The sequence below is a fragment of the Aquarana catesbeiana genome, linkage group LG12, assembly GCF_042186555.1.
Source record: "Aquarana catesbeiana isolate 2022-GZ linkage group LG12, ASM4218655v1, whole genome shotgun sequence".
Classification (NCBI taxonomy): domain Eukaryota; kingdom Metazoa; phylum Chordata; class Amphibia; order Anura; family Ranidae; genus Aquarana; species Aquarana catesbeiana.
In genome coordinates, this window is record NC_133335.1 from 201822084 (window position 1) to 201848551 (window position 26468).

General features: G+C 44.5%; 1 protein-coding gene across 1 annotated transcript in view; it reads right to left on the bottom strand.

The window, feature by feature from the left end:
* Positions 1-26468, bottom strand: part of IFT52 (intraflagellar transport 52) — a 65775-nt gene that overhangs the window by 10957 nt on the left and 28350 nt on the right. Inside the window, exons 6-10 of the mRNA XM_073606494.1 lie at positions 13036-13107; positions 9453-9579; positions 4653-4739; positions 1854-1922; positions 1616-1773 (exon numbers count right to left, since the gene is read on the bottom strand). Of these exons, the coding sequence (XP_073462595.1) occupies positions 1616-1773; positions 1854-1922; positions 4653-4739; positions 9453-9579; positions 13036-13107 (513 nt within the window). The remainder of the gene's footprint in view (positions 1-1615; positions 1774-1853; positions 1923-4652; positions 4740-9452; positions 9580-13035; positions 13108-26468) is intronic.

Sequence of the window (26468 nt, forward strand, 5' to 3'; positions counted from 1 at the left end):
AGGAAGAACCAGCACAAAGGGCCAGTCAGTTGTGCTCCAGTGCTCATGTGCTAAGGTGAACAAGCTGATAGAAGGAGAAAGCAGAAGGACAGAAATAAGTTCATCAGTCTGTTGCTTCTCCTTTTATTGCCCAATCAATGGCTGGTGGAGGGTCAAGACCTGTAAGTATAAAACTTAAGTATAACTGAATAAAACAAGAACAAGGTGCGCCAGACTCAGTGCAGTATTTTGGTATCCATTTAATAAGAACAAGCCAAATGGCTCACAACAGGGAAGTAATATCAGGCACATAAATAAAGGGTCCGGGGGGCAGAGTCACTCAGCGGTCTGATATGCTGATCGAAAGCTGGCTGGGTCACGGTGCTGTGGATGGTGAACCGCTAGGAGATGGAACAGCGGTGTAGCCTCAGATGGTGTGCGGGAGGCTTGAAAGGTCAACACACTGGCGTTCTCTGCAGCGAACGGAACAAGGAACCAAAAGTGCGTGCCAGCGCGGAACGCAAACAACGAGGACCGGAAGTGACGTATTTGGGCAAACAATCAGATGATGCGTTTTACAGCCTCCACTGTTTCTTCAGATCTGGCGCACCTTGTTCTTGTTTTATTTTGTCTTCCAGAGTTTTGCTTCTACTCTCAAGGTTGCAGCCGCCAGTGTAAACTGGAACTTTAAATTCCTGAACTGACTTTTTCATGATTATCCCCTTTTTATTCTCAGTAATTGTATTTATTTTTTATATAAGTACTACCCAGTTGGTTCTTGCGCCATCACCCCCCTTTTTTCTATAACTTAACTGAAGCAGATATTAATCAGGTCTCCTGTCCTGCCAGACAGGACTGTACTCTACAGAGCTGTTTAATTTTCAGGAACAGATTTACATAAATACAGATCTTTTGGTAGATAAAATAGTCATATTGTATGGATTCACACCTATGCGAATTTCACTGTATCAAATTCGCATGACAGGAGATTGTGATCGCCTCTCTATGGAGCCGGTTCACATATCTCCGTTGCGGATGCGATGCGGCTTGCACAGGAGTGCTGTGCATCTTTGGCTCCGTTTCAGGGCTGAATTCAGGCAAAAATTTGGCCCCGATTTGTCCCTGAAAACGGATAACAGGGATGCACTGGACCCCTGCTGCGAGCTGCATCTGTCGGAGGTGTGATCCCAGCCTCATTGTGTATTTAGCCATTTGCTTGGGTCTCAGCCTTTTTATTCTGTTCAACTAGCAGAAGTAATGATGACGTTTATGTGTGATCCCTACAATTTGATCGGGGGGGGGGGGTTCATTTAACATTCAATCACAGGCTAGGACTGGAAGGGAGAAAAGAACAGGATGCCTACCACTGATCCTTTACCATCCAAATCACAGACTAGGGACAGGCAGGTTGTCTTAGCTGTATTGTTTAACTGAAGCATAGAAACACAAAGTCACTGAACTGGGTGTGCTATCTGATAAGCTAAACAAAATGACAAATCGTTTGGCAGGTAAAAAACATCCCCCTGTGTGTATTTTACAGATGTATTGTCAGTTTGCTTAAAGCTCAGCTCTAATGACAAGACTGTTTTCCAGACACACAGACATTACAAACCAAAGACCTCATCTATCACGTGACTTACTTGATGACTTTGGCAGAGATGAGGTGTCCAGCTGGTAGATGCCCATGTCAAACAGTGTAGTGAAATCCCGAGGATTTTCATCCCCCTCTTGCAGACAGACTCGCAGGCGCTGGGATAACTTGTTGCTGTCAGGCAGCATGGTATAATCTGAAATCTGTGAATATAACAGATCAATGCAGGGATTCTGATCAGCATAATGGCACATTTATATTACTCAACACCTTCCACACTTACCTCAGGGGCTTCAGCATCAATCTGGTTTAGCTGGATGTCATTAGTAGTGAGCCACTGCATAAGAACATCCTGTCACAACACAAGAACAAAAATGAGAATTTAAAAATATAACAGTCCCAACTATATGCCTTCCTTATAAAACTGAAAGAAGACGTCTTGTTAACAGCAGCAAACCAATGTATCCCTTTTATTCTGACATCTTTTTAGTCTATGTAAACTCTGTTCACAGAAAACCGCTTTTAGTTTTCATAAGCTTATAATATTGCAATGAGGCCACTGTACTTACAAACAATACCAGAGGTGTTAAACTCAATTTCATCGCAGGCCACCTGAGCATTTTGGTTCCCCTGCAAGACTAAGGGGTCGATTTCCTAAAACTGGTGCACTCAGAACCTGGTGCAGCTGTGCACGGTAGCCAATAAACTTCTAACTTCAACAAAGCTTTGACCATGCAGTTATAGTAAATCCCCCCCCCCTCCCCTATGTTTGCAGAGTTCAGAAGTGTACCACGTACAGAGTGCATAGTTCAGGAGTACACGGTCTGCAGACAGCAGAGTTCAGGAATGCATTATGTGTAGAGTTCAGGAGTGCACTACATACAGAGAGCAGAGCTCAGGAGTGTGCTAAATACAAACTGCAGAGTTCAGAGGTGTGCTGCGTACACATTGCAGGGTTGAGGAGCGCACTATATACAGAGTGCAGAGCTCATGGGTGCACTGTGTAGAGTGCAGGGTTGACGTGTGCACTACATACAAAGTGCAGGGATTGCTATGCAGTGTGCAGGGTTCAGCTCTCCTTCACAGGCTGTCCACATCTCATTTCCACCCCTCCTCCTCAGCTCTGACCTCTGCATACATCTCTCTCCTTAAAAGGCCCTCATCTCTACCTGGCCTGGCCCTAGCCAGTCCTGGCAGTGTAAGCGGCTTCGCCTCTCTCTCACTTACAGGTAGATCATTGATTGGCATCTGTCCCCCTTTGTGCCCTGCCTGTGTGCAAGGCAGTTAGGAATCTGCAAGAGCCACAACCCGCCAAGAGGAAAGCAGTCCTTGTAAATACAGAAGGCTTCTGTGTTTACATGTGACAGCAGTGAGCAGGGAGTGGAGTGCGAGAGTCGGAGGTGGCAGAACTCCTTTCCGCCACGTTCCAGCTGAAAAACAGCCCTGGGTTTGATGGCCACATGAAATGGTCTGGCGGGATGGATTCAGCCCGCAGGCCTTGTGTTTGACACATATAAACAATGCTTATCAATGTCACTCTTTAATTGTAGGCTACATTATTTTTGTTCAAATTTTCTGCTGTGGGAAGACTCTGTAAGCAAGACATATCTACTTTTTTGTGTGATAGAAATACCACTATTATGAGCTGTCAGAGTCTAACACTAATCCTTCTACAGAGCCTCACTTTACACAGTGCCAAAGGGCAACTTCTGTGCCGGTTCACACTAGACGCGGCACGACTTGCAGGTCGCCTCACCGAGGCGACCTGCACACGACTGCCGGGGCGACTTGCAAGACGACTTCTGTATAGAAGTCTATGCAAGTTGCCCCCAAAGTAGTACAGGAACCTTCCTTCTAAGTCGGAGCGACTTGCGTCGCTCCGATTAGAACGGTTCCATTGTACAGAACGGGAGGCGACCTAGCCGCCTGACAAGTCGCCCCCGTGTGAACCGAGCCTCACTGTACCTCACACTTACTACCTCCCAGGATAAATCAGGCGCTCGAAATCCAACGAGAATGTGCTTCTCCAATGTGCTGGCGAGCATCACTGCAGGATTTTGAATATCTGGCTTTCTCAGGGGGCAATGGTGAGGAGTGGTGATGTCACCCGTGCCTCCTGAAAGTGTGTAAAATCTTTATTTCCACCATGTATTTTAAGGCAATATGTATTTGGGGAGTGGAGTAGTTAGAGCAGCGCACTTCCCATTTTCATGGAAGGTATGCTTTAATGCTGAACTGCAACCATCTTTTAAAATTAGGTCATGTAGTTAGACTAATATGTTTTTTCTGAAATTGCGGTTTCGGATTTCCAAACTGTTCAGCAGCATAGTGGTAATACAGGCATTGGTCCATAGGAGGGATTTAAAAAAAAAAAAAAAAAAAAAAAAAAAATCAATATGGGAAACTCCAAGTGATACAAATACAAAGCCTTGAAGTTTACAAGTAATGAATAGATTTCACAACATCATTGGGCATTAGAAATAGAACTTTAATAGGGAGGTTACAAATCAGCCTTAAAGTGTTACTAAACCCAGGACCCTGCATTCATTATGTCTGGTCTCCCACAGTACACAGAACATGGAAATGCAATTATTTTAGTAAATATAAACTGCTAAATACCTTTTTACCCCCCCCCCCCCCCCATCAGCAGTGTTTAACCAGTGTCCGGCCAACCACTGGTTAAAGCTTGTAAGAGTTTTCATTTTGCTCTGACTGTCCTTTGAGGCTGCATGACTCCTGACCCTCTGTCTGGACAGTGCTGACTGACACAGAGCCAATCACATCACACCTTCCCAGGAAGAAAAACACAAATACACACACCCCAAAACTGAGCATGTGCAGGTTGTCCCCTACCCTCTGTACTATCCTTAGATAAATGGGAGACACTGGAATCAGAGGAGACATTATCAAACAGCCTTTTTACACAATGCAGAGAATTAACCCCTTAGGTTCCACAGTGAGTATAGCTTTACTGCTATAGACTGATTTTACTGTTGTGGGTTTAGTAACAGTTTAAAATCAACTAGACTTCATTTCTTGAAACCTGCATCTTTTCACATTTGTAACGGGAAGGAAAAAGTACCAGAATCTTTCCATTTTCTTCTTTGTCCAGATACTGATCATTGAACATATGACAGGATCCCACCACAGCCAGTTTACCCCCATGTTCCTGTAATTAAAAAAGAAATAGCTGTTACTTCCTTCAGGGTCAAACAAAGAAGGAATCTTCAAATAAGAGCAAGAATCCAATTTCCACTATTGGGATTAGGTAGCCCAAATACACAGGACCTGAATATGGTCAGAGTGCAGACAGCAGCATAACACATTGCCCAACAAGTTAGAAAATCTCTTCCTATGAAACAACTGCTTCCAGCTGTCAAAACCTCTTATTACCCCCTAGGACAGGGGTAGGCAACCTCGGCCCTCCAACTGTGGTGAAACTACAAGTCCCATGAGACACTGCAAGACCCTGATAATCACAGGCATCACTCCTAGAGGCAGAGGAATGAGGAGATTTGTAGTTTCACCACAGCTGGGGTGCCAAGGTTGCCTACCCCTGCCCTAGGATAACAACTAATTGTATAATGCTTACTGGAAAGAAATACCTTCCAACGCAAAATCAGCTTTTTCTCAAAACTGCTTCACTGCTAATAAACCCCAAAATGTATCTGTGACCCCACAGCCTGCTTTTGTGTATAACGGATGAACTGCAGATGAATTACTATTCTGAGAGTCTCCTGCACATTCTCCTCCTTTTATCCCAAAAAAGCTATTCTCCTAACCTAAAGACCCCCCCCCCCCCCCCCCCCCCCCCCACACACACACACACACACACACACACACACACACACACACACACACACACACACACACACACACACACACACACACACACACACACACACACACACACACACACACACACACACACACACACACACACACACACACACACACACACTTTCCACCACCCTGTAAAATATGGATTAAACATATTCGACTTTTATACATGATTACCTATGAAGTTAGAGGTTATCTGCAACTTTGATAGTATTTGGGGACCCGGTTCGCATTAACCTCCACAATCCCTAAAACCTAGACTGCTCATATTTATTTAGAATTTCTGAGATAGATAGATAGATAGATAGATAGATAGATAGATAGATAGATAGATAGATAGATAGATAGATAGATAGATAGATTTGATATACCCCAAAGCTGGTCCCTCCAGCTGTAGTGAAACTACATTTCCCATGAGGCATTGCAAGGCTGGCAGCTACAATTACTCCCAGAGGCATGGTGGGACTTGTAGTTCTGCAACAGCTGGAGGGCCCTGGGTTGCCTACCCCTGCCCTAAACTGTACCTTATGTATCTTTATCTTTGAAAACCTGTCTAGGCAACACATTGATCGGTTGAGGATTTTTGAGCGATAATAATGAAACAGTGGGATCTTTAATGGTAAAATTGTATTTTAAATAGGAGTGGCGTGAAAGCTGCATTAATCTTTCTACATACTCCACTGCTACATTTACACACTTATCCCAGTGTTTAACTAATGCCTGGAAAGATTCGGCATAAAAAGATTGGTCAGTATGCCTGAACCATCCTAGGACAGCCTGCTTCACTTCCTCATCAATGCTGAAATGCTGACCTCCGAGGAACTTCTTTAGGGGTCCAAACAGGTGGAAATCACTCGGAGCGAGGTCCAGGCTGTAAGGTGGATGTGGCAATACCTCCCAGCCGAGTTGCTGTAATGTGCAGTGAACAGTATGGGCTTGTGCACGTGAGAAACAGGACACCCTTAGTGATCAAACCAGGCCTTTTTTTCCCACAGATGCATATGCACATCACTGAGAACAGGACAGTAATATTCACGGTTAATAGTGGCACCACGGGGTAGAAAATCCAAATGAATTAACGCCACTTTTGTTCCAGAAAACACTTGCCATCACTTTACCTGCAGATGCAATTCTTTTGGTGGTGGTGAGTCCATGTGCTTCCACTGCTTTTATGCCCATTTTGATTCCAGAGTGAAACGATGTGCCCAGGTTTCATCGTATGTATTGATGCGATCCAGAAAATCCTGGCCTTTCCTGCCAAATTGCTCCTTCATTGCAGTGCAGACTTCAAGTCTTCTGTGCTGGTCAAAAGTGGAAAGCTGCCTTGGTACCCAGCGTGCGCTAACTTTTCAAAAATGCAAGTGTTCATGAATGATTGTGTTCACTGTTCCCACAGAAAGTTTTGTCTCTTGTGCAATTTCACGACAGGTTATGTGGGTCGATTATCTAGGATGAGGGGTTCCATTCGCTGAATGGTTTGCAGCAGTGATCATTAACCCTCAGGGCCCACTAACAGGCCAGGGTTTATGTATTACCTTGGGGAGATGCAGACTAGAATACTGCAATCACTGAGCAGCAAATGATATCACCTGTGATGTATTTCAGTTATCTTGCAAACCTGGCCTGTTAGTGGGCCCTGAGGACAGGGTTGATGACCACTGGTTTACAGGAATGACTGCTGAGGGCTGGGAATCACCAAGGCCGGATCATCACTGATGAACTTACGGTCATCTTTGAAGCATTTACACCATTCAAATGTCTTACTGCGGCTGAACGTCTCATCCCCGTACTGTGCTTGAAGTCTTTGGTAGATTTTTGGGGGTTTTACGCCTTTGTTCACAAGAAACTTCATCACCACATGCACTAATACTGTTGTCTGCCATCTTGATTAACCACTTCAAGCCCCCTCACCTCTGGCTCCCTTTACATCACACAGCAGCACCCCCCCCCCCCCCCCGCTGTGTAAGCACGGAGGGATGGGGCGCTTTAAATATTTTTTATTTTTACACTGTCCCTTTAAAAAAGAAAAATACGAAGACACATACCCCCTCCCAATTCTTGAGATAACAGCCAAGTGCCTTCTTAGCCACATCGGTTGTTATCACAAGAAAGCCAACTGCTGGCTAAAAAAAAAAAAAAAAAAGGTACCGGGGTGTTGCGTGCACCTGCGGGCATCATCCCAGTACAGGTTAGAGTGAAGGGGTTAAAATGTACACGGGCGGGTGCATGTGAATTCATCACGTGCATGGACAGGCCAGACATTTAGTGGCGGCGGGCCTGCTGGCCATATGTTGCCGACCCCTGCCCTAGAGAATAAAAACGGTGATCTTTGCAATATTTTATGTCACACTGTATTTGCGCAGCGGTCTTTCAAATGCAATTTTTTGGGAAGAAATGCACTTAAAATGAAAAAAAAAAAAAAAAAAAAAAAAGCTAGATAGTAAAGTTAGCCCACTTTTTTTGTATAATGTGAAAGATGATACGCCCAGTACATAGATACCTAAATTGTGCACACTCGTGGAATGTTGACAACTTAAGGCACTTAAAAAATTTCCATAGGCAACGCTTTATAAATTTTTAACGGTTACCTGTATAGAGTTACAGAGGAGGTCTTGCTCTAGAATTATTGCTTTCGCTCCAACGATCGGGGCTATATCACATGTGTGGTTTGAACATTGTTTACATTTGCGACCGCGACTTTCATATGCGTTTGCTTTGGCGCGCAAGCACAGAGGGATGAATAAATGAATAAATAAATGTAAAAAATTTATTTTTACACTCTCCCTTGAAAAAAAATTCTGATCACATTTATTGCTGTCACAAGAATGTAAACAACACTTGTGACAGACAGTGACAGGTAATCTTTATGGAGGGATCTGGGGTCTAAAAGACCCAAAACCCCTCCTCTGCACTTAAAAGCATTCAAAAACGCTAGGATCTGCATTTTTGAATACTGTGGAATTTTTTTAAATGGCGCAGTTGGCTGCCAAGTAAACGGGAAGTGATGTTGCTTTTGGGTTACTACATCGGAGAGTCAAGGCCAATCCTGACTTTGTCCGGGACTCCGGCCAGTGGGATGGGAGACCCAGGTGATGCAGCAGACGGCAGTGGGGGCTTAGCCGCATCGGTTGTCATTACAAGAAAGCCGACAGTTGGATCTAAAAAAATGGTACCAAAGTGATGCCTGCAGCAGACATCACTCCAGTACAACCACTTGAGCAAAATGACGTACATGTACGTGATTTTGCAGCAAGTGGTTAACGGTCTCTGGACTGCCCCACGACATGTGTGCCGCCTATCAATAAAAGGGCACACTTGTCACTTACTACTGCATGTAGTTCCACCACGCTAGCATCTTTGTTTAAACCTGTAAAATTAAAAAGTCCCAGTTTGACTTGAACGCCCCTTATATAAGCCACACTCCAAAACTTGGCTCTTCTATTTAAAATTTGTCAAAAGATGAGAAATGCATACATTATTGTATGTATAATGTATACATTAACGCATTTTACCACCGCTGGTTTGTTCACAAGCATAGTGGAAGTCTAGGGGAACACTTACTCTATCCTTGTGAGCAAGCCAGCAATGGTAGCCGCTAGGATGGAAAAAAAACAATACCAGGATGAGGCATCATCCTGGTATACTCACTTGAAGGCAATCACGTACCTGTGCTGTCATGATGCTGTAACCGCAATGGTTTTTCATGTTGGATGTTTTTATACCAATAAAGCAATTTTCCTTATCCTTGGAGTGTGGTCAATCGTTTTGTCTCCTGCATCACTCATTCTGCATCTTGTATATTTATAGAATTACAAAATTTCCCCAGTTGCAAGGGCCTTTAAAGTTTCAGTAGCATGTGCGCCATCCAGTATATATTGACCACATCCAAACAAATAAAAATAATCATAATACAACAGACCATTCTGCAGTGAAAGTCTGAATGTGACTGCTAGTTATGGGCAACATAAACAGCTCTCATTTCCAACACATTTACAAAGAATGCCCAATGTTACCTCCAGCATAGGGTACTCTTGGTATTTACCTTTGACTGGTAGAAAGCCATGATGGGCCTGTTTAGTGGGAAGCAGATTGATCCTGTGGACAGAACAGCCACTGCCGGCTTCATGACATTAAGAGTGGCACCAAATGGATACACAAATGTCAGGGCCCTGGTGAAAATAAAGGGCATTAGAGGGCAAGAAAGTGAATCAGGAAAAGAAAACAGTAAGGACATGAAAGAACAGCCAGTGGCAGCACATGATTAGAGCCTGAGGCTCTAATTGGCTTCAAAAAAGGGGTGGGCTTGGGCATGTGACCCATCCAACTAGGGGGGAGGGGTTGGGATGGCTGTGGGTACATTTCTGCGCCCCCCCCCCCCCCCCCAAAAAAAATAAAAATATACCACCAGTTGCCATTGCAGGCAGCTGAGCCAAGGTTTTTTTGCATCAAATTGAAAAATAACAGCTGGATGCGACTGCTCACATGCCTGCCTAGTTCATTAAATCAGGCAGTGAGGAGGCGATATAACACCTCCTGCCTGTCAAATGCCCTCCAAAAAGCACTGTGACTGGAAGGAGAGAGCCTGAGATTGGTACAGCTGGGATTTCTGAAGATGCTGACCTAGAGTGAAGAACAGATACACAGTTCCTGGGGTCTGCAGTGTGCAGGCGCTAACACAGAAAGAACTTGGCCAGGCAGCAAAATGGCAGGAAAGCGTCGGGACGTCTCCTAGGCAAGACTCTCACATGAATCAAGCCTCTCCGCTATACAAATCAGCTCCTGTCAGCATCTCTCTGTGCCTGTCAACTTCCTCACTGAGGAACAGGCTCGGAGAGGCATGCTGACAGTGGAGGCATTGAGGGCCAGGTAAGGACAGCCAAAGGGCCTGATGCGGTCCTGGGGGCCATAGTTTGCCCAGGTCTGCTTTAGAATCATCTTTTTGAAGAGATGGCTTTGGACACAGATACCTTGCATGTTGCTGCATATTTCAAAGCAATCCAAATACGAAGAAGGGGAAAGCACTTTTTTTGTAAGGACAATTCCAATGTGTTGTGTTGATTTACACGGTGAAATGTCCTTATTCCTTTACATTTAGTGCATTTAAAGTGGTTGTAAAGCCACTGTCGTGATCACAAAATCCCCTCTGTTAAAGTGTTACTAAACCCACAACAGTAAAGTCAGTCTGTATATGCAGCATAGCATGCTTGTTATACTCACTGTGGAAGGGGTTAATCCTCTGCAATGTGTAAAAGGGCCGTTTTATATGGACAGATCCTCCCACTCCTGCACTGTCTATCTGGGGAAGGCCAGCTAACACAGGCAGGGTAGTCAACCTGCACATGCTCAGTTGTGTCTTTTATACTGGAGAGAACATTTACTTGTTCTCAGAGTTAGCTAGGTCACATGATATTGACATCACACATGTGGGCATGTATACAGGCTGTAGTGGAAATCTCCTCTTACCTGAACTCTCAGTACTGGAGAAACTGTGCAGTTTATCACTGATGTGGTATACAGATCATCAAAAAAGGTATATAGTGGCAATATTTTAACCACTTAAGGACTAGCCTCGTTTTGGATTTTAGGTGTTTACATGTTTAAAACAGGTTCTTTTGCTAGAAAATTACTTCAACCTCCAAATATTACATATTGTTTTTTTTCTAACACCCTAGAAAATAAAATGGCGGCCATTGAAATACTTTTTTTTGCACCGTATTTGCGCAGCGGTCTTATAAGCGCACTTTTGGAAAAAATTCACTTTTTTGAATAAAAAAATAAGACAACAGTAAAAGTTAGCCCAATTTTTTTTATATTGTGAAATATAATGTTACGCCAAGTAAATTCATACCCAACATATCACGTTTCAAAATTGCGCCCGCTCCTGGAATGGCGTCAAACTTTTACCCTTAAAAATCTCCATAGGCGACGTTTAAAAAATTCTACAGGTTGCATGTTTTGCGCTACAGAGGAGGTCTAGGGCTAGAATTATTGCTCTCGCTCTACCGGTCATGGCGATACCTCACATGTGTGGTTTGACCACCTTTTTCATATGCGGGCGCTACTCACGTATGCGTTCGCTTCTGCGCGCAAGCTCGTCGGGACAGGGCGCTTTAAAAAAATCTTTTTTTTTATTTTCTTATTCATTTTACTTTTATATTTATTTTTGCATGGTTTAAAAAAAAAAAAAAAAAAAAAAAAAAATATTGGATCACTTTTATTCCTATTACAAGGAATGTAAACATCCCTTGTAATAGAAAAAAGCATGACAGGTCCTCTTAAATATGAGATCTGGGGTCAAAAAGTCCTCAGATCTCATATTTGGACTAAAATGCAAAATAAATAAATAAATAAATAATAATACATGCCTTTAAGACATATGGGCGGAGCCGACGTCATGACGTCGCTTCCGCCCTCCTATGGTATGGAGACGGGTGGAGACCACCATTATCGTACACAGAACCGGCTCCTGTAAAGATGGATACCTCGGTTGTGGCAGCAGCTGCTGCCGTTACCGAGATATCCATCTTCGAAGTGCCAACGTATATGTACAGGAGCCGTTCGGTAAGTGGTTAATGTAAAAAAAAAATTTAATTTATAAGCTGTGGGCACTGTGGGGGGGGGGGTGGGGTGGGGGGGGTGCAGATGAACTATTTTTATATTACTGGGTTTAGTAACACTTTAAATAAGGTTATGTGCCCCACTGTATGCGTTTTATAAAAAAATATTATTATTATACAGGATTTATATAGCGCCAACAGTTTACGCAGCGCTTTACAATATAAAAGGGAGACGATTATAAAAAATATGCTGATTTCTACCGTATTTCAGAGCGCCTCCCAGCGCTCAGGTGACGGCTCTCCTCTCCCAGTTGGACAGCTACAGCGGGAGGGGCTGAGAGCTACCGCTGACATCAGCCGGGAGGAGGAGAGAGACGGGCAGTCATGTGAGCGCCGAGAGGCACTACGGTAAAAATCTGCATATTTTTTCTAAAACACGTACAGTGGGGCACATAACGTCATTTAACAGAGGGGATTTTGTGAATATAACACAGTAATTTTAGCAGCGGGAAGGGGCGGGGGGCAGAACGGCACTGTCACTAGCTGACAGGCAGGTAGATCGGGGGAAGAGAGAGGACAGGACAGGACAGGACAGGACAGAAGAGAGATGTAAACTGACCATGGTGTCAGGACTCAGCAGCCATGATAAAATGTGGTCAGTTTACATCAGTTTACAGAGGGTATGGCAGAATCAGGCAGGTATTTTAGATTATACTATATAGGGGCCAAATTACACAGCACAAGCACTGTGCTGTTATGCATGCTTTAAAAGGAACAGGATAAATTTTTTTTTTTAAGGTTACAAACACTTTAAAATTATCTGTATAGGATCCTCCACATGTATGTATGTATGTATGTATGTATGTATGTATGTAAAAACACACCACCAATGTCTGAAACGTGTATGCGTTATTCTTGGTAGAATGCATAAGCCTGGTGTGAAGGTAGGTTTAGGAAGCTAAGCAGATGACAGAGCACAGCAGAAAATTGTGCTGAATGTACAAAGTTGGGCATTATTAAACGTCTGTCACTCCTAGTGAAGCTGCTTTTGCCCTGCCTGTCACTTACTGTGTATTGTTGCCTCCGCTTTCATCATCCATCACTGTAAACATACTCTTCCCAGCCGCTCTGCTTATTTCCCTGTGGAAATAAATGACACAAAACATCAGTTGGATTCAATTAAACCTATAGCACTTCTATATCAAATCTAATAGGAAGTTGTGGCTATTATTTAACCATTTAACAGATTTCCAGTTTCAGTAAAAGACCTCTTTAACAGGTAAAGAACAGCGTACACAGCTGCATCTTATTCCCATAGAAATGCATTACCAAAAACGCTGTGCGTACCCACCATTACTCATGCACACTTACGAGTGTATTCTTAAAAACTTTATAATTTTGACAAATACGCTCAAAAATTGCACAAGTTAACGCCAAAAGCTGGCGGCTATGCACGCATGGCACATTCAGCAGTGCACTACTATGGGCATAAATATAATGCAGCTGTGGCTCCATGATGCTGCATTTGCCTGAAATTCCGCGATCCAATCCGTAGTGAATCTAAATACTGTGTAGACATGGATAAGCCGACAGCTCACTTGTCCTAATTATTTCTTCCTCATTCTTTGAAAACAATACGTCTTTGAAAAAACAAACAAGCTATGTAGTGAGCGGATTTACAGCAAATCCCCAATAATTCATTACTGTTTTGCTGTGTAAGTGCTATTTGTTTACATCCCCTGCTGATTTCCTTCTACCTGCTGCTAGATGGAAGGCAGCCCTGTCAGGCCAAACATTATTCACAGCAATTAGCGGTTCCCGATAACTATCATTCTATCACTTCTAGGCTGAGTGGGTGATCGCCGTGCAGAACATCTAACCTGACAAATAGCTGCCTTCCATCTGCATCCTGAAGACTGTCAGCCAGTGTGGGGAGGTATCAATAAAAGATGTACACAGCAATGATACAGACGCCCCACACAAAAAAAGGTTTTAAAGCAAGTAAAATTAATGAATTGCTGAAATATTTAATGAAATAGCAGTTTCAACGCCTATTCATTTTTAAAGCAAATACTCTGAAAAGTATTTTCAGAAAGTGAAATAGCTATTGAGATCAGGCAAACAGGGAGTACATTGCATTCAATGGGATGTCATACTCAGAGTTATTTGTGCTACCCAATATATACTCAAGGTGATCAAAATAAATGTGAAAAACTATGTGGAACACTCCTGCATACCCCAGTAAACTCATATGTGCAAGGATACTCCCCCGATTTATAAAAAGTGAAATAGTCTCACTGGACATAGCTCAATCCCCCCGAGGAAGTCACATGACCGTGCCGACACGCGTAGGGCAGAGCCGGGTAACGCGATTGACACCCGAGACCGGAAGTGACAGAATTGATATGTCAGTTAACCCTATCTGTGCATGTGCAATTTTAAGCAAATAAAAAGCTTTTTAAAAAATATACTACAGCAAGGAGGGGCCCCTACGTCTTAAAGAGGAACTGCAGTCTGCTCACATAACTTGTAATAAAAACATCTTTGCCATTCTGAAGCTTGCCTTCAACCACTTTGCATATTATTTTATACAGTATCTCACAAAAGTGAGTACACCCCTCACATATTTGTAAATATTTTATATCTTTTCATGTGACAACACTGAAGAAATGACACTTTGCTACAATGTAAAGTAGTGAGTGTACAGCTTGTTTAACAGTGTAAATTTACTGTCCCCTTAAAATAACTCACACAGCCATTTATGTCTAAACCGCTGGAAAGAAAAGTGAGCACACCCCCTAAGTGAAAATGTCCAAATTGGTCCAAAAGTGTCAATATTTTGTGTGGCCGCCATTATTTTCCAGCAATGTCTTAACCCTCTTGGGCATGGCGTTCACCAGAGCTTCCCAGATTGCCACTGGAGTCCTCTTCCACTCCTCCATGACGACATCACGGAGCTGGTGGATGTTAAAGACCTTGCACTCCTCCACCTTTTGTTTGAGGATGCCCCACAGATGCTCAATAGGGTTTAGGTCTGGAGACATGCTTGGCCAGTCCATCACCTTTACCGTCAGCTTCTTTAGCAAAGCAGTGGTCGTTTTGGAGGTGTTTTTGGGGTCGTTATGTTGGAATACTGCCCTGCAGCCCAGTCTCCTAAGGGAGGGGATCATGCTCTGCTTCAGTATGTCACAGTACATGTTGGCGTTCATGGTTCCCTCAATGAACTGTAGCTCCCCAGTGCTGGCAGCACTCATGTAGCCCCAGACCATGACACTCCCACCACCATGCTTGACTGTAGGCAAGACACACTTGTCTTTGTACTCCTCACCTGGTTGACGCCACACACGCTTGACACCATCTAAACCAAAATAAATTTATCTTGGTCTCAGACAACAGGACATGGTTCCAGTAATCCATGTCCTTAGTCTGCTTGTCTTCAGCAAACTGTTTGCGGGCTTTCTTGTGAAAAGGCTTCCTTCTGGGACGACAGCCATGCAGACCAATTTGATGCAGTGTGCAGCATATGATCTGAGCACTGACAGGCTGACCCCCCCCCACCCCCACCCTTTCAACCTCTGCAGCAATGCTGGCAGCACTCATACGTCTATTTCCCAAAGACAACCTCTAGATAGGTTGCCGAGCACATGCACTCAACTTCTTTGGTTGACCATGGCGAGGCCTGTTCTGAGTGGAACCTGTCCTGTTAAACCGTTGTATGTTCTTAGCCACTGTGCTGCAGCTCAGTTTCAGGGTCTTGGCAATCTTCTTACAGCCTAGACCAGCTTTATGTAGAGCAACAATTGTTTTCAGATCCTCAGAGAGTTCTTTGCTATGAAGTGCCATGTTGAACTCCCAGTGACCAGTTTGAGAGTGTGAGAGTGATAACACCAAATTTAACACATCTGCTCCCCATTCACACCTGAGACCTTGTAACACAAATGAGTCACATGACACCAGGGAGGGAAAATGGCTAATTGGGCCCATTTTGGATATTTTCACTTAGGTGTGTACTTTTCTTGCCAGTGTTTTAGGCATACATGGCTGTGTGTTGAGGTATTTTGAGGGGACAGCAAATTTACACTGTTATACAAGCTGTACACTCACTACTTTACATTGTAGTAAAGTGTCATTTCTTCAGTGTTGTCACATGAAAAGATATAATAAAATATTTACAAATATGTGAGGGGTGTACTCAATGTGAGAGCCTGTATTTGCCAAATATACTGCAGAAATCTCCCTCCACTAAGTCTGGCTGCATCCATTGTAACTGGACAGCTGAAGCCGCTGCCTGTTCACTTCCTGGATTTACACAGACACACACCTCCAGCTCTGCAGCTTTCATTGGCACTCTTATGACTCACCCCCCCTCCTTGGCAAACTCACGAGAGAGAGCGCAAGAGAGATGTGCATGATGTCATAAGCCTATGGCTAATGACCAAACAAGAAAAGAGGAAGTGGGTTGTATAAAGGTATTTACTGGCAGAAAAATGTTTTACTATCCAAAGTTAAAAACAGCAAGGGCAGAAGATTTAATAGACGGAAAGTTGGGAAAAAAAAAAAAAAAGACTGAAGGTCTACTTTAAGCTTATTTGCACAGCGGAGGAGGCTATGATTCCGAGTTCTTAAAGGGATCAAACACCCTTTTGTTGTTGAAGTTCCAAACACCATCATCATTGCGTTTATGAATGTTGTGACAGAACTTCTTGGCACCCCAACTGGGTGCTTCCTTCCGCCAAACAATGCCTCCTGCCCTCCAAACTGTACAGAGCAGACAGAGAGCTAACACTAACCTTTAACCCAAGCATCATCCACAGACAAGGTGTTGAGGTAAACGCCAAAGGAATGACTGTTTATTGAAATTCAGACACATACTTTATACCCCACAGGATTACATTCCCCTTGAGGATATTAGCATGACAATGCCAACTTCAAACACCAATCCAATGATCTTAATTAAACAGCAAATTAAACAGTAAGTAATCAAACATATAACATCCCACAATAATTTGATAACAAGTTAAAGTGGTCACCAGCTTAATTTCATCTCCAGGCGATGATCAGACAGACAGAAACAACAGAACAATGGGAAAGACCCACTTAACAATAAACACATAACAAACCCCACTCCACCACAGACTATCCAGCAATAGTCTGAGACAAACTCCTACAATATTCCAGCAGTCTGAAAAGGTGTAATTAATTCATCATAGAATACTTATGGGATATTGTTGATAAATATTTCTGTCCCAAGTAAAGGAGCTACCATAGGTAGGAGGGCTACCATATTCCCTCTGACCATTAACCTGTACGAGATTAATATTACACCTTTCCAACCACTCCAGAAGGGAAGATTTATTGTTGAGAGAGAGAGAGAGAGAGAGAGAGAGAGAGATCGAGAGAGAGAGAGAGATCGAGAGAGAGAGATCGAGAGAGATCGAGAGAGATCGAGAGAGATCGAGAGAGATCGAGAGAGATCGAGAGAGATCGAGAGAGATCGAGAGAGATCGAGAGAGATCGAGAGATCGAGAGAGATCGAGAGAGATCGAGAGAGATCGAGAGAGAGATCGAGAGAGAGATCGAGAGAGAGATCGAGAGAGAGATCGAGAGAGATCGAGAGAGATCGAGAGAGATCGAGAGAGATCGAGAGATCGAGAGAGATCGAGAGATCGAGAGAGATCGAGAGAGAGAGAGAGAGAGAGAGATCGAGAGATCGAGAGAGATCGAGAGAGATCGAGAGAGAGATCGAGAGAGAGATCGAGAGAGAGATCGAGAGAGAGATCGAGAGAGAGATCGAGAGAGAGATCGAGAGAGAGATCGAGAGAGAGATCGAGAGAGAGATCGAGAGAGATCGAGAGATCGAGAGAGAGATCGAGAGAGAGATCGAGAGAGAGATCGAGAGAGAGATCGAGAGAGAGATCGAGAGAGAGATCGAGAGAGAGATCGAGAGAGAGATCGAGAGAGAGAGAGAGAGAGAGATCGAGAGAGATCGAGAGAGATCGAGAGAGATCGAGAGATCGAGAGAGATCGAGAGATCGAGAGAGATCGAGAGATCGAGAGAGATCGAGAGATCGAGAGAGATCGAGAGATCGAGAGAGAGAGATCGAGAGAGAGAGATCGAGAGAGAGAGATCGAGAGATCGAGAGAGAGAGAGAGAGATAGAGAGAGAGAGAGATCGAGAGAGAGAGAGATCGAGAGAGAGAGATCGAGAGAGAGAGAGAGATCGAGAGAGAGAGATCGAGAGAGAGAGAGAGATCGAGAGAGAGAGAGAGATCGAGAGAGAGAGAGATCGAGAGAGAGAGAGAGAGATCGAGAGAGAGAGAGAGAGATCGAGAGAGATCGAGAGAGAGAGAGAGATCGAGAGAGAGAGAGAGATCGAGAGAGAGAGAGATCGAGAGATCGAGAGATCGAGAGAGAGAGAGAGATCGAGAGATCGAGAGAGAGAGATCGAGAGAGAGAGAGATCGAGAGAGAGAGAGAGATCGAGAGAGAGAGAGATCGAGAGAGAGAGAGAGATCGAGAGATCGAGAGATCGAGAGATCGAGATCGAGAGATCGAGAGATCGAGAGAGAGATCGAGAGAGAGATCGAGAGAGAGATCGAGAGAGAGATCGAGAGAGAGATCGAGAGAGAGATCGAGAGAGAGATCGAGAGAGAGAGAGATCGAGAGATCGAGAGATCGAGAGAGAGAGAGAGATCGAGAGATCGAGAGAGAGAGATCGAGAGATCGAGATCGAGAGATCGAGAGAGAGAGATCGAGAGAGAGAGATCGAGAGAGAGAGATCGAGAGATCGAGAGATCGAGAGAGAGATCGAGAGATCGAGAGAGAGATCGAGAGATCGAGAGATCGAGAGAGAGATCGAGAGATCGAGAGAGAGAGAGAGAGATCGAGAGAGAGATCGAGAGAGAGAGATCGAGAGAGAGAGATCGAGAGAGAGAGATCGAGAGAGAGAGAGAGATCGAGAGAGAGAGAGATCGAGAGATCGAGAGATCGAGAGAGAGATCGAGAGATCGAGAGATCGAGAGAGAGATCGAGAGATCGAGAGATCGAGAGAGAGATCGAGAGAGAGAGAGAGATCGAGAGAGAGATCGAGAGAGAGAGATCGAGAGAGAGATCGAGAGAGAGATCGAGAGAGAGAGATCGAGAGAGAGAGATCGAGAGAGAGAGATCGAGAGAGAGAGATCGAGAGAGAGAGATCGAGAGAGAGAGATCGAGAGAGAGAGATCGAGAGAGATCGAGAGAGATCGAGAGAGAGAGAGAGAGATCGAGAGAGATCGAGAGATCGAGAGATCGAGAGATCGAGAGAGAGATCGAGAGAGATCGAGAGAGATCGAGAGATCGAGAGAGAGAGATCGAGAGAGAGAGATCGAGAGAGAGAGATCGAGAGAGAGATCGAGAGAGAGAGATCGAGAGAGAGATCGAGAGAGAGATCGAGAGAGAGAGATATCGAGAGAGAGAGATATCGAGAGAGAGAGATATCGAGAGAGAGAGAGAGAGAGAATCCAAGGCCTGCTCTCAGGGTCCATTAGGGTGTTATTCATCATTAGAGAATGATCTGCTCTCTCCATGGGCCATAATCACTGGGTAGGAGGCATGTCCCTAGTCCTCTCCAAAAGCCCCTGTCCTGGTTGGATCTGTCAGAAGTGTCAGCCACAATAGCACCTGAGTGGAGTCTGGATGGTACCCCAGTGGGATGGCGTACTGTGACCTGAATTCTACCTTAACAATCACTTTAATCACAATGTCAATGTAGCCTAAGAATAAATATAAGAGATTGTATGTCCAGGAAGATGAAAGTTGGTGGGGATCTGGATGTAGAGCCAGACATCTCTTAGTACAATCACTAGACTCCAGATTGTGGCGATAAGGGTAACTTAACCACTTGCCGACCGCCGCACGACTATATACGTCGGCAGAATGGCACGGGCAGGCAAAAGGACTTACAGGTACGTCCTTGCCTGCCCGCGGGTGGGGGGTCCGATCGGACCCCCCCCCCGGTGCCAGCGGCGGTCGGATCGAGGTCAGGGTCGATCGAAGGTGAGGGGGAGGCCACTCATTCGTGGCTCCCCCCTCGCGATCGCTCCTGGCCAATGATGTGCTTCCTCGGCTTCTGTGAATGTAAACAGAAGCGGAGGAAGTGATGTCATCTCTCCTCGAGCCGGTCTTTTCGTCCGGCGCCGAGGAGAGAAGACATCCAAGTAAGTGCACCAACACTACACATACAGTAGAACACGCAGGCACACTTGTCACCCCCCAGTCACCCCCCGATCACCGCCCTGTACCCCCACACATACTGACACCAATAGCAGGTTTTTTTTTTTTTCTGATTATTGCATTGGTGTCAGTTTGTGTCAGTTATAAGTGTTAGGGCAGTTAGGTTAGCCCCCCTTAGGTCCAGGGTACCCCCCTAACCCCCCCTAATAAAGTTTTAACCCCGTGATCACCCCCCGTCGCCAGTGTCACTAAGCGATCGTTTTTCTGATCGCTGTATTAGTGACACAGGTGACGCTAGTTAGGGAGGTAAGTATATAGGTTCGCTGTCAGTGTTTTATAGCGACAGGGACCCCCATATACTACCTTCTAAAGGTTTTAACCCCTTGATTGCCCCCTAGTTAACCCTTTCACCAGTGATCACCATATAATTGTTACGGGTGACGCTGGTTAGTTGGTTTGTTTTTTGTAGTTTATTATAGTTTATTACAGTTTATTATAGTTTTAGGGCACCCGCCGTTTATTACCTTATAAAGGTTTAACCCCTTAATTGCCCGGCGGTGATATAAGTTACGTTTTTAGGGTCAGATAAGGTCTGCGTCGCCCCAGGCAGCGTCAGGTTAGCGCCAGTACCGCTAACACCCACGCACGCAGCATACACCTCCCTTAGTGCTATAGTATCTGAGCGGATCGATATCTGATCCGATCAGATCTATACTCCCCAGCAGTTTAGGGTCCCCCAAAAAAACGCAGTGTTAGCGGGATCAGCCCAGATACCTGCTAGCACCTGCGTTTTGCTCCTTGGCCCAGCCCAGCCCAGCCCACCCAAGTGCAGTATCGATCGATAACTGTCACAAAACACTAAGCACACATAACTGCAGCGTTCGCAGAGTCAGGCCTGATCCCTGCGATCGCTAACAGTTTTTTGGTAGCGTTTTGAATCAGTCGCTGACAGTCAGGAGCTTTTTTGCCTGTGAGTCTCACTAGTGTACCCCTAAATTTAGAGGCCAAAATGGCAAATCGAAGGTACACTAGTGAAGAGGCCTACACGTTTCTGAGTATGACAGATAGTGAAGAGGAAGTCACTCATCTGTCAAGTTCAGGCTCAGAATACGATCCTGTAGAGGACAGCGGCTCCATGACAGATAGCTCTGTCGATGGAGTTGTGGTCCCTGCTAGGGTCAGGCGTACCAGACCCCGAACTTCTTCTGTCCTTGAAGTGCAAGAACCGCAGGTCCCTCGTATGGAGCAGAGCAGTACTAGTGCCGCTACTCCTTCTGGTGAACTGGCAAGCACCAGCGGCCTAGTACACCCTGGTCGTACATCCAGCACTGCAGTATCACGTGGTGACGTGGCGAGTCCCATAAGTGCAGTTCAAGCTGGTGAGGTGGCAAGCACTAGTAGGGTCCCGCTGCCACCAAGAAGACAAAGACAGGCCCGTCGTGCCCATAGTGCCCTTCCTGCTGCATTGGCCAATCCGAATTGGGTACCCACCACTTCTGCAGCACCCGTATTGCCCCCATTCACTGGCCAACCCAGAATTCAGGTGGAAACAGTTGATTTTACGCCACTGGATTTTTATTCACTGTTTTTCACCGAAGATCTCTATAGATCTATTGTGGACCAAAGCAATTTGTACGCTGGTCAACACATCGCCACTATTCCCCAGTCCTCCCTTGCCAGAGATTGGAGACCAATTACGGTCTCCGAATTTAAGGTCTTTCTGGGCCTTTCCCTCAACATGGGCATAACCAAAAAGAGTGAGTTGCGGTCATATTGGTCCACTGACCCAATTCACCATATGCCCGTGTTCTCTGCCTCCATGACCAGGGCACGATACGAGCAGATTTTGCGGTTCATGCACTTCAACGACAATGAACTCTGTCGTCCTCGTGGAGACCCTGGATACGATCGGCTCTACAAAATTCGGCCCCTCGTAAACCACTTCAACCAACGTTTTGCAGACTTGTTTACTCCCCATCAAGTTGTCTGCGTTGATGAGTCCCTGATTAAATTTTCTGGCCGCTTGTCATTCAAACAGTACCTTCCCAGCAAGCGTGCCAGATACGGGGTCAAGATGTATAAGCTCTGTGACAGGGCCACAGGCTATACATGTAGATTTATGGTTTACGAGGGCAAAGATAGTCACGTAGAGCCGATCAACTGCCCTGACTACATAGGAAGCGCTGGCAAGATAGTGTGGGACTTGGTGTCACCCTTATTCGGAAAGGGGTACCACTTGTACGTGGACAATTATTACACGAGCGTGCCACTTTTTAGTCACCTTTTTGATCATCAAATTGGAGCATGTGGCACCGTGCGACCTAATCGCCGGGGCTTTCCTCAGCGGCTTGTAGATTCCCGTCTTAGGCTGGGGGAGAGAGCCTGCTTGCAGTGTAATAACTTGCTCGCTATGAAGTGGAGGGACAATAAGAATGTTTTCGTTCTTACCTCCCTTCATGCAGACACGACGACCCAAATTACTACGGCGACTGGTGTTGTGGAGAAACCCCTCTGTGTCCACGAATATAACCAAAATATGGGAGGGGTGGACCTCAACGACCAGTTGTTGGCGCCGTACCTAATTGCCCGTAAGGCCAGACGCTGGTACAAAAAAGTGTCTGTATACTTATTTCAATTGGCTTTGCTGAACGCTCATGTGCTATACAGAGCTTCAGGACGGACTGGATCCTTCCTTAAATTCCAGGAAGAGATCGTCAGAGCCCTTCTGTTTCCAGACGGTGCTCCACCTCACCTTCCCCAACCAAATGCAGTAGGCCGGCTGCATGAGAGGCATTTTCCTTATGCCATCCCGAGTATCCCTACCCAACGAGCCCCCCAAAGAAAATGTCGTGTCTGCAGCAAGCGCGGATTTAGGCGTGACACCCGGTATTATTGTCCCTCCTGTCCTGGCAATCCTGGTCTTTGCATTGGTGAATGTTTTGAACGCTACCATACACTAGTTGAGTTTTAGCGTAGGGTACAGCACTGCACAGACTAGGACACACTTTCACAGGGTCTCCCAAGATGCCATCGCATTTTGAGAGACCCAAACCTGGAACCGTTACAGTTTTAAAAGTTACAGTTATAAAAATAAAAAAAAAAAAAAAATATACACAAAAAAAAATATAAAATAAAAAAAACCAAAAATAGTTGTCGTTTTTATTGTTCTCTCTCTCTCTATTTTCTCTCTATTGTTCTTCTCTTTTTTACTGTATTCTATTCTGCAATGTTTTATTGTTATGTTTTATCATGTTTGCTTTTCAGGTATGTAATTTTTTTATAGTTTAATGTGTTTTAACCATTTTTTTGTTTTCAGGTACGCCATTCAGCTGCAGCGCGGATTTATTTATCTTGACAGCAACAGCGTTTGCTCCCACGATACATAAAGCCGTGACTCCAGCGCTGTCGGAGGTGATTTCACCACCACAGTTACATACTTCAGCATATATGCCGAAGCGTGGGGGCAGCAGTGGGTGGAGGAGCGATTTGCTCCTGCCTTTTGTGGGAGGATGCCCCCATGCTTCGGCATATATATATTTTAGGTAGGCACAGGTTGCGTTAAATGTTTTATTTTTTACTATGTTTTTTTTTTTTGTATTTGCTTTGCAGGTATGGTAAGTATTACTGTTATACTGTAATGTTACTTTGTTTTTTGTTAACCATCATTTGCTTAGCAGGTACGCCATTCAGTTGCAGCGCGGATTTATTTATCTTGACAGCAACAGTGTTTGCTCCCACGATACATAAAGCCGTGACTCCAGCGCTGTCGGAGGTGATTTCACCACCACAGTTACATACTTCAGCATATATGCCGAAGCGTGGGGGCAGCAGTGGGTGGAGGAGCGATTTGCTCCTGCCTTTTGCGGGAGGATGCCCCCATGCTTCGGCATATATAAAACGATGCATGTATGCCCATCATTAGAAGTGGGTGGATGAAGGGAGGTATTCTAATGGTGGGCATACCCACCGATCAAGATCTTTTTTTCGTTCAGCCCACAGGCTGCATGAAAAAAAAGTTTACAATGTATGCCCAACAAGGACCAGCAATGTACTGGTATGTTGCTGGACTTTGAGTGGTTATACCAGAATGATGCCTGCAGGTTTAGGTATCATCTTGGTATCATTCTTTTCAGCCAGCGGTCGGCTTTCATGTAAAAGCAATCCTAGTGGCTAATTAGCCTCTAGACTGCTTTTACAAGCAGTGGGAGGGAATGCCCCCCCCCCCCACCATCTTCTGTGTTTTTCTCTGGCTCTCCTGTCCCAACAGGGAACCTGAGAATGCAGCCGGTGATTCAGCCAGCTGACCATAGAGCTGATCAGAGACCAGAATGGCTCCAAACATCTCTATGGCCTAAGAAACCGGAAGCTACGAGCATTTCATGACTTAGATTTCGCCGGATGTAAACAGCGCCATTGGGAAATTGGGAAAGCATTTTATCACACCGATCTTGGTGTGGTCAGATGCTTTGAGGGCAGAGGAGAGATCTAGGGTCTAATAGACCCCAATTTTTTCAAAAAAGAGTACCTGTCACTACCTATTGCTATCATAGGGGATATTTACATTCCCTGAGATAACAATAAAAATGAAAGGAACAGTTTAAAAATAAGATAAAAAAGCAAAAAAAAAAAAAAAAAAAAAAAAAAAAAGCACCCCTGTCCCCCCCTGCTCTCGCACAAAGGCGAACGCAAGCGTCGGTCTGGCGTCAAATGTAAACAGCAATTGCACCATGCATGTGAGGTATCACCGCGAAGGTCAGATCGAGGGCAGTAATTTTAGCAGTAGACCTCCTCTGTAAATCTAAAGTGGTAACCTGTAAAGGCTTTTAAAGACTTTTAAAAATGTATTTAGTTTGTCGCCACTGCACGTTTGTGCGCAATTTTAAAGCATGTCATGTTTGGTATCCATGTACTCGGCCTAAGATCATCTTTTTTATTTCATCAAACATTTGGGCAATATAGTGTGTTTTAGTGCATTAAAATGTTAAAAAGTGTGTTTTTTCCCCAAAAAATGCGTTTGAAAAATCGCTGCGCAAATACTGTGTGAAAAAAAAAAATGAAACACCCACCATTTTAATCTGTAGGGCATTTGCTTTAAAAAAAATATATGTTTGGGGGTTCAAAGTAATTTTCTTGCAAAAAAAAATAATTTTTTCATGTAAACAAAAAGTGTCAGAAAGGGCTTTGTCTTCAAGTGATTAGAAGAGTGGGTGATGTGTGACATAAGCTTCTAAATGTTGTGCATAAAATGCCAGGACAGTTCAAACCCCCCCCAAATGACCCCATTTTGGAAAGTAGACACCCCAAGCTATTTGCTGAGAGGCATGTCGAGTCCATGGAATATTTTATATTGTGACACAAGTTGCGGGAAAAAGACAAATTTTTTTTTTTTGCACAAAGTTGTCACTAAATGATATATTGCTCAAACATGCCATGGGAATATGTGAAATTACACCCCAAAATACATTCTGTTGCTTCTCCTGAATACGGGGATACCCCATGTGTGAGACTTTTTGGGAGCCTAGCCGCGTACGGGACCCCGAAAACCAAGCACCGCCTTCAGGCTTTCTAAGGGCGTAAATTTTTGATTTCACTCTTTACTGCCTATCACAGTTTCGGAGGCCATGGAATGCCCAGATGGCATAAACCCCCCCCAAATGACCCCATTTTGGAAAATAGACACCCAAAGCTATTTGCTGAGAGGTATAGTGAGTATTTTGCAGACCTCACTTTTTGTCACAAACTTTTGAAAATTGAAAAAAGAAAAAAAAAAAAAAACGTTTTTCTTGTCTTTCTTCATTTTCAAAAACAAATGAGAGCTGCAAAATACTCGCCATGCCTCTCAGCAAAGAGCTTGGGGTGTCTACTTTCCAAAATGGGGTCATTTTGGGGGGTTTTGTGCTATCTTGGCATTTAATGGCCTTCGAAACTGTGATGGGTAGTGAGGAGTGAAATCAAAAATTAACGCCCTTAGAAATCCTGAAGGCGGTGATTGGATTTCGGGGCCCTGTATGAAGCTAGGCTCCCAAAAAGTGCCACTCATGTGGTATCCCCGTACTCAGGAGAAGCAGCAGAATGTATTTTGGGGTGTAATTCCACATATGCCCATGGCCTGTGTGAGCAATATATCATTTAGTGACAACTTTGTGCAAAAAAAAAAAAAAAAATTTGTCACATTCCCGCAACTTGTGTCAAAAAATAAACTATTCCATGGACTCAACATGCCTCTCAGCAAATAGCTTGGGGTGTCTACTTTCCAAAATGGGGTCATTTGGGGGGGTTTTGTGCCATCTT